The 8,894-nt window shown below is 38.7% G+C and overlaps 1 protein-coding gene across 4 annotated transcripts; it reads right to left on the bottom strand.

Moving 5' to 3' along the window:
* Nucleotides 1-4,132: 4,132 nt before the first annotated feature.
* Nucleotides 4,133-8,597, bottom strand: meaf6 (MYST/Esa1-associated factor 6). Of its 4 annotated transcripts, XM_058619889.1 has the most exons (8): nt 8,441-8,597; nt 7,570-7,685; nt 7,328-7,415; nt 7,197-7,242; nt 6,888-7,083; nt 5,789-5,818; nt 5,242-5,275; nt 4,133-4,588 (listed from the first exon to the last, which is right to left on the bottom strand). In XM_058619889.1, the coding sequence occupies exons 1-8, from the start codon at nt 8,528-8,530 to the stop codon at nt 4,574-4,576; spliced, it is 615 nt and encodes a 204-aa protein (XP_058475872.1). In that variant the 5' UTR covers nt 8,531-8,597; the 3' UTR covers nt 4,133-4,573. The 4 variants fall into 4 exon arrangements, with proteins under 4 accessions (XP_058475872.1, XP_058475874.1, XP_058475871.1 ...); XM_058619891.1 differs by lacking the exon at nt 5,789-5,818; XM_058619888.1 differs by lacking the exon at nt 4,133-4,588 and having other exon boundaries at nt 5,113-5,275.
* Nucleotides 8,598-8,894: the final 297 nt, after the last annotated feature.

Below are 8,894 nucleotides of genomic sequence, written 5' to 3'. Positions count from 1 at the left end.
AAGAAGAAGAAGAAGAGGAGGAGGAGGAGATAGGATGAGGTTGAAGATAGTATATAGTATGGTATAATAGGCCTATTCAAGATTTCGTGTCGTCCTGTACGACCTCGGTAGAGACTCTGCTGGTGAAATAATCAGACGACGTTACTCTGACAGACCACAGAGGAGAGAAAAACACTACACCTCACACACAAGCCTGGAGCTTCATATTTCCTCGTGTCTACAATCCTTAGACAACTATGTGCAGTTGGGGATTCACGTTTGAGCTTTGGCCAGCTGGACTCGGGATTTTGTCCTGTTGTAACTTTTGAATGATGAGGACAATTTTAAGAGGGTCAGTTCACTCAAATTACCAAAACACACTTGTGCCTTAGCCTGCCCGAGTAACTGCTAGTCTGCCAATAATTCTGTTTTATTAAAACCATCTGTTTCTCTGAAATAGAACTTCATTTGTGATTCTCACAGCATCAAAGCCACTTGGATCGCAGACGTAGGGTCACAATGTAGTTTATTTACAAAAAAACACTGATGTAAATTCTAAATAAACATGTCTGGAAAAATAAATTTGTGTCACATGATTAGTTTGTCCTTACATTTAGAGGCCTTACAAAAGAGTAGACAAAGCAGGTAACAGCTTAACTTCTTCTTGTTCTTTCTGATGAACCAGTGTATTCCTGTCCTGGTCTCTGATTGGTTGGGTATCAGGAAACAAGATTATGGTCCAGCGGCATGTCGTGAAGGTGCCAGTAGGTCTCTCTGGTTAGTGTCTCTGAATATCGTACATTTAGTTATACCAGCTGCTGATAACGTGCCGGTAATGTACTGGGGTGCTTTACTGTGAAAGTCTGAAATGACAGCATGGCCAGAAAGCCCCTAATGTGGACATGACGTCATTATTTCAGTGACTGCATATGAACCATGAAGTATGTTTCATAGAGTTAAGTATAAAACAAAAAAAACCCCCTGAAATTTAGGTTTGACCTAGGGCCCTCAGGTCTCTCGAAATGCCCATGCTCGATTTGCCCAAATAAATAAAAATTTGAACTTACAGTTGGGGTCAAAATATCAAATAGTGTAGCATCACCCATTAATTAATCATTCATTCAGCTGAGTCATTCAAAGTAAACTTTAGGAATCTCCACCGGCTCAATTAAAACTTTGCCTTGGCCAGTTTTGTCCAACTAATTTCTTGATGTGACAGGAAATTAAACATTGATGTTGTTAAGTAGTAAAATCCAAATCACACTCATGCCTTGTTACTCACACAGCCCAAGGATGAATGTGTGGAATGCATTCTTCTATGAGTTTCCAGGCAGATTACATTGCATAGCCGGGGTTGTTGAGCATTGTAAATATGACTCATGACGGAGTCATTGGCCGACATGTGAGCTGGTCCAAAATCACAGCCTCTACATCATCTATGTGTTGGATGACTGAAGCAGACGTGGGAGGAGAGGAGGAAAAATGATCAGCATGTATCCAAACCTGTGCTAATGCACAATAACCTGTCATTACCTTTGCCAAAGAGGTTACGTTTTTGGCTGCATGTCTGTCTGTCTGTCTGTCTGTCTGTTTGTGAGAAGGAAATGTTCCAAATGTCACAGCTGCATCAACAGCTGTTAGGAAACATCAGTCAAAACCAGTCAAAATGCTAAACTTATCAAAACAACCGTTAAAGTTAACAGGAGTCATTAAATGGTACACTAAATAAGATCAAGAGCCACTGCTAACATGGCTAAGCAGGATTTATCACCTGTATTCTATATTTCACGCTATGTATGAACAAAAAAAATAAAATAAAATGTAATCAAAACCAACAAAAACCAAAAAAGTTTGCAGGATTCATAACATTGATGAAAAGGGTAAACAAAACAAGCCCACACTCAGCAACTATGCTTGCAGTTGCTACCCCAACTAACAATTTATGGTTCCCAGAACGTTCCCTGAAGGTTCCCGTTTAGGTTCTCCTGTGGTTGATATGGAATTGTTTTCTTAAGTTTCCCCGAACGTTAGTTGCTAATGTTTGTGGACTTAACAAAACATTAGCAAACATTACAAAACATAATTTATCCAAAATAAGCTATAAATTGATGTTTTGGCGAAAATGAAAGGATCAAAAAAGTGGATGAACTAAGAACTAAATATTAATCAAAACCAAAAATATTAACCTTATGGTGGCATAAAATGAATAATCACAGATCACCAGAGTCATTCCATTCCATTTCAGTCCAACTCCTGGGAACCGCAATCTTAAAACAATCAATATCTGTACATTATTTTGTCCCCATTCAGGAACAAAGTGAAGTTTGACCCACTGTTAGTGCTAGAGACAAGGTTGGGTGATCACTTAAGTCACGGAGAATCATTGTTTCACCACCAACATTAATTTCAAGACATTTCACTGCAATACCTCGGATACTTCTTCAGCCACTTGAATAAATAACCCTCTGGGAGCCATGCACGTGTCACGCTGCTGCATGGGTTAGAGCTCATCATTGCCTTCATACCAAATATGTGACAGTGGGATGGACTGGTGGTGGTGGTGAATGAAAAAGAGGAATGTTATTTTCAGGAATGAACTCTTTCCAGTCAGTCTCTCCCTCAGTATGTGTCAGGGGATTGATCTTTTTCCACAGGATGCCATGTCTCCATCTCCCCCTGTGATGATGATAGTGGTTCAGGCCAGTTGTGACTAATGTGCTCGTCAGTGCAAAATTTAAGTACTTCAACAAATGTTCAGTAGGGGAACTTTAAAATATGTGCGTTCAAGCCAAAAAAAAGGATGATACTGAAGCTGTGGCTCCAATAACCCTAAACTCAGGTTAATGCACAATTCTACCTTCATTAGCTGAAGTAAATCACCATTAGAACTCATCATTCATCAATTTCTTTCACCTATTGCTCCTTTACTTCCTTAACTCCACATTCATTAATATAACAATAATTAAAAGTAGAAACGGCTCAATTTGAAATTTGAACTCGACACATTTGCTGAAAGATCTCAAAGTGACGGCCAAACTATGCTGAAATAAATGAAAGCACTCGGAGACATTGAAACGTTTATGAGTACAAGCACTTCAAGCTTTCAGTAAAATAAATAAATCCACTCCTGATGTTTCCCTTTGGTTTGGAGCGTTGCCTTAAATTTACTGTGAACAAGATTACTTGCACTTTTGTACACAGGCCATTTTAAGAAGCCAATAAAACATCCAGAGCTGCTTCCAAACACGACAACAGAATCCTCACTAAGCAACATTTACGACACATGCAGTATAAAGTCTGTATGTGGTGTAAATTATAGATATTACTTAATAAGGTAGGACTTATTTTCATGTTACTTTATGGCCTTACTCGGTACTACATCAGTGACAGCCTCACACTTTATATCCCTGACATCTCTTTAACTGTACTTAGTTTTGCAATGTGATGCTTAACCATATTATACCCAAGACCGCCTGCAGAATAATGAGGTTATTTACAAACCATGTATAAGGTTTATTATTGTATTGCACATACTGCAGTGATTATGTTGCTGACACAGCTATGTGCTTGATTGGATCATCTGAATACAGATGAAAGATTTAACAAGTATTGTCAGTGTATGTCTTTATTAAACTTGCTTTATGGCACTACCTAGTGTAACATTGTAATACTGCATGCTGACACTTAAAAAAAGTAAAAAAAAAATTAAAATGTAACTTTAAGATGTTTCAATAATTATGACTTTTTAAGTGTTTTGTTGAATAGATTAAGATATCCAAGTGCATAGCAGACAGAAGCCAGGCATCAGTATGCATAGCTGTGGGCTGTCATCAACATGTTCTAAAACACCAGTTTATTTCAGCGTCTATTTTCATAATGCAAACCAAGAACTGTCACTAAAGAATGTGCTGGCCTTTCTCGATAATAGCTGGATAAACACTGAAAATATTATTAGGACAGAATGGAAAATGTTCCATGTGTGGGAAATTTCTCAGGCGTCACGACATGTGGCAGTAATTGACACTCGGGGAACAAAGATGGAAAATGTGTGGAGGTTTTAGCCAATCTTCAACCTCCAACAATCCTCCAACTACAGTGATGAGTGAGGAAAAAGCACAGCCACTTATTCTGGATGCAAATAACCAAAACACAATCACGTTGCTGGTATTTTATTATTTTTTTGTAAAAAAAACCAACCCCAAAAAACGTGATAAAAGGATCTGGGATAATTGAGGATTATACAACAATGTGATGCTTAACAAAAATCTTTCATACAATGGAAAAACATCAATAAATACAGTCTTCTTTTTAACACTATACAAAAAACCAAAATGGTGTGTTCCTGGAAATGTCCTCGTCGGGCCCTCCAGTAACATTTCTACTTTAATACGTAGGTCACAATCTTCACTGTGGTGGCAGGGGGAATGTTTCAATACAATGCACACAGTACAGGCTGAAATATGACGGTTTAAGAAAAAAACAACAACAAAAACAAGGCATACAAAGTTCACAATGTCCAGAAAATTGTGTGTGTGTGTGTGTGTCTCTCTACATGCATCCTCCTCTTGTGTCCAGGTTTTCCAGTTGTCTTTTTTTAAGTTGAGTAATCCTGCAGGAGATGAAGAATAAGAAAACCGACTCATGTATGAGTTACAGCTACAAATAATAGAAACTGAACACATCTGAAGTAAACCCGCAAATGATCCAATATTGTCAAGAAAAAGAGAGCCACACTAAATCCTGATCAAGATGGCAGACAAGACAAATAATTGAATTTGCCTTCCTATCAAATTTATTTGAACAAACTAATGGTCATTTTAAATGTATTCAAACTCGATCTTTGGGAAGAAGTGATAGCCCTACTTCTTAATCAATTGTCTTAGTAGTAGTAGTACTACAGTGTATTTGTAGTGGGGCTGTAGTGATTAATCAATTAGTCGTCAAATAGTCAATTAACCCCAAGCTACTTTGAATATCAGATTACCTGAAGAGCAACATTTTAGGATGTTGTCATTTTGAAGTATATTATTATCAGTTAATCTATAAATTCAGAAAATGACCAGCAGATCAAAATTCTTCAGTATTTTAGGACAACAAAAATATATAAATGTTTATGAAAACAGAAGCAGACTATTGTATCATTTCCTAAGATATTTTATTGATGATTGAGAAAACAGGTGTCAGAAAAATGCCTACTGATACACATTGGTTACAGCACTGATCACAGTACTTGTCTTAAAGAAACCGATGAATTACACTTACAGCTCGTGGTTTCTTGTTCACTTTCATGTCAAACCTAGGACAAAAACAAAGTACAGCTGCATTAGAGATCCCACACGACACTGAGCGGTTTCTGACGTGCATCATGGTGAAAAGTGGTACCCACTACTGCATCATGGAAAAGCTTAAAACCAAGCCTATAACAAGAACGCTAAATGATCGTGTGTTTGTTCTTGTTTTGAGCACAAATCTACAGCCAAACCATCCTCTCACAAGACCAGCACATTGCTGGAATTGACCAAACACACTTAAGATGAATCTGGGATAAAATCAAGAAAAAAGAAAACAGCCAATTAACGATAAGCAAAAAAAAAAAAATCATATGGAGTGATATTCAGAGCACAGGATGCTGAGAAGCATTCAAACCAATGTAGTCATGGACATGCGGTATGGCTGAATGATGAGCAGGCTTCAACTCAAACACTACATGAACAGAAGAAAGCAGAGCAGGTGGAAAAGTTGAGGATGGGATATTAAGAGCAGGCAGGATGTGAAGGCCACAGGAGCAGGAAGTAGAAGTCAGACTTACTCAAAGTCATAATCAAACATGGCAGAAGGGCTGAAGGGTGGAGGATTTGGGGAGAGGGGGGCAGCATTAGAGGGAAGGAAGAGAGCAGCAGTGGTTAGTTCACCAACCTCAATCTAAAGCTCTAAGTCTATATAATACTGCAGTTCAGATTTTAGAGAGAGAGAAAGAGACCACTTCTTCATAGTGTGTTAGGTTAATATAGGGTTAGAGAGAGTGAAGTTCGAGCTGACCTAAAATAGACTTTAAATGATATACTGACAGTAAGGAAATGTATTAGAGTGGTTTTGTACAGCACTAGTTTCACTCAATTTATCTGTTTGAGCTTTGGACAAAGTGATCAAACTTTCCAATCAGCCTCCAACAACTAAAAAAAAGCCACACGAGACTGAGAGGGAGTGGCCATCGCTGTTAAGATATGAACCAGTGTATCGCTGACAGAGTGAGGGCTGTTATGAATGAAAGAAAATGGAAATTTAGAGCTACATTTATTGTGGTAAAAACAACTTAACACTAGTGAAACAGGAAACGACGCATTGTGTTGTCACAGCATGTCACTCACCCATTTGCTTAACACACAGTGAACCCTGCATTATATTCACTAGCTCTCATGCACTTGAGTCTAGAATATTCAAACATTCAAACAGCCTTTTTGCTAAGCCCATCCCTAATATTTGTTTAATTCCCAACCATAATCTTATGGAAACAAACCTAGATTTGCAATAGTCTCTGTGGGATTTTTGAAAAGGAAATCAGAGGAAAAATATTTGGAACCACTGCCTCAAATATCAGGCCTGATTTTATCTTATAGACTTTTTGCAGTCATTAATCAGGTTAGGTGCGTCACCTAACAAGATTTCTTAACAAGAGGAATTCTTGCTATGTCCAGGTTTAAGTGGTTTTATTGGCGTTTTTATTACCAGGGAGCTACAGCTATGACAGCAGGAGGAAAGAAAAGTTTATTTATTCAGTATCAGACTATTAGTAAAGCACTTTGACATGTGGACAGATGGAGGCAGAGACCGAAACGCCAACCTTCCTAAGAGTTTAAATGACTAAGCCACATATATAATAAGGACAGAGTTGTATCTTAATTTTGTACCTGTGTCTGTTTTTGTTCTTCCTCTTTTTGTGGCTGGCGTGATGGCTGCCTGATGAGGAGGAGGAGGACGCTGCCTTCTGCGGCTTTAAGTCCTGCAACGTTGAGTCCACGTCTTCCGTGTCCTCCTGGCTCGGCTCATTTTCTTGGTTCTGGAGATCCGGAGACGCGTCGCTTTCTGTGCCGCTGCCTGCCTCACCTGATGAGACCCAAAGAGCAGCACAAACTCAGAATGAGAAACAAAGAGAGATCATGACGAAGAAACACTTGCATCACCGTTAGAGGTAAGAGAAAGTTATTAATGTTACTCACGCTTTTCATTCATGTGTTCGGGTATTCCACCAAGTGCACATACTGCCTATAATGGAAAATACAGATGGATTTTCACACATGTTGTACATAGAAACAAAATAAACTAAAATATTAGTGAGTGAAAGACTTACTGCAACTGATGTAACAGACGACTTGCTGAATAGACGCTCTGCTTCCTTGAATTTCCTATTCCTTCTGTCAGTCTTACTATTAGAGTTCCTGTAGGAACAAAATGAATACAAGAATTTAAATGTTGTATTTCCCAAATTTCCTGAACAAAATAGTGATACGTGCATTTATAGGTCTGAGATATCCTTGCCTTATCTAACAAACAAACATGCAGAGAGTTTAGATGTATTATATATATACTTACTTTTGGTTGGTGAGGTACCGATCCCATCCTCTGATGATGTTGCCATACATCTGCGTGTCTTCTAGGTAGCTGCCTTCAAACGCATAGATTTGTCTTTCCAGGTTCACTAGTGTCTCCTAGGGGAGATTAAGAAAATGATTTTAATGCTGCAGCTTCAAAACATGCTTACTTTATCATGCAATCATGTCCCCCACATCTCAAATACTTAGGTCACATAGAAAACCATCTGTTTCTCTAAATAGCTGCTACTGACCAACATCTGTTAAAGCGAGGAAGTCATTTAGGAAAAACATAAAACTGCTGTAATAGTGTTAATACGGATGTAATATGCATGAAAATGTCCACATCACAGCATTGTGTACATCTAACATGGAATATCAATACATTGTGATTACATAATAACAAAGAATGACAAGTATAACTGCACACCATGACATAAAGCAACCACTACTGTCAAAAAAACAAACTTCTTTAATGATGCTTTTCAAACCATTGACGTATTATTGAGTCATAACAACGCGAGAACTCCTCTATACCGGGCGATAGTTAACATGTAGCTTCACATGCTAACTTACTGACATATTCGCTGTATAGCGCCGCAGCAGAGACTTCGGGTGCAACAACAGTCACTCATAATTAACTTTAAACACATAAGAATAAAGCCTACAGTAACTTAAGTAAGTTGCATCAAAGCAAACCGACAGATTAGTTACTGTTTGTATTGTTAGCTTAGCGCGTAGCATTTAGCATGGCCTCGGCTAGCTGCGTGTCCAGAGCGAGGCGCACACTAAAGTTACAGTTAGCTGCAATTCGTGCTAAAATAATTAACACCGATTTATTTTAAAGAGAAACCGCGGCTGCATTTACTTACAGCGAGGTCTTGTTTTCTCTTCACTAGCTCGGCAAGTTCCCGGCGGGTGTCCGGGATCTGTGGCGGGGTCGACTTTGCGTGCATCGCCATGATGAATCGATGTGACTGGAAACAAAAACACCGGCGGACTGAGCGGTTTGTAAAAGAGCGGCTGGCTGCATGTCTGCGGTTTGACCACCAGATGTCGCTGTAGGTCTGCTACAGGGAGGTCGGTCGACGCTGTGTTGCCAGGTTTGACTGAAAGGAAGTAGTAAACGTACTTATTTCGAATTTTCAAATCATATTTTTTGCCCGAGGTGTTTTGGATGATGCCACAACATACGTCAAAATACTTACATACTTTAATATGTATTGTATAACATTGCAATGGATTGTTGGTGTGTGTGCCTGTGTGTTACACACACATACTTTGTCTATAAACATGCCATATTAGTTATTTATTAGGGCCTGAGCA

The sequence above is a fragment of the Solea solea genome, chromosome 20 (assembly GCF_958295425.1).
Source record: "Solea solea chromosome 20, fSolSol10.1, whole genome shotgun sequence".
Lineage (NCBI taxonomy): Eukaryota > Metazoa > Chordata > Actinopteri > Pleuronectiformes > Soleidae > Solea > Solea solea.
This window is presented reverse-complemented; position numbering and strand designations above follow the sequence as displayed.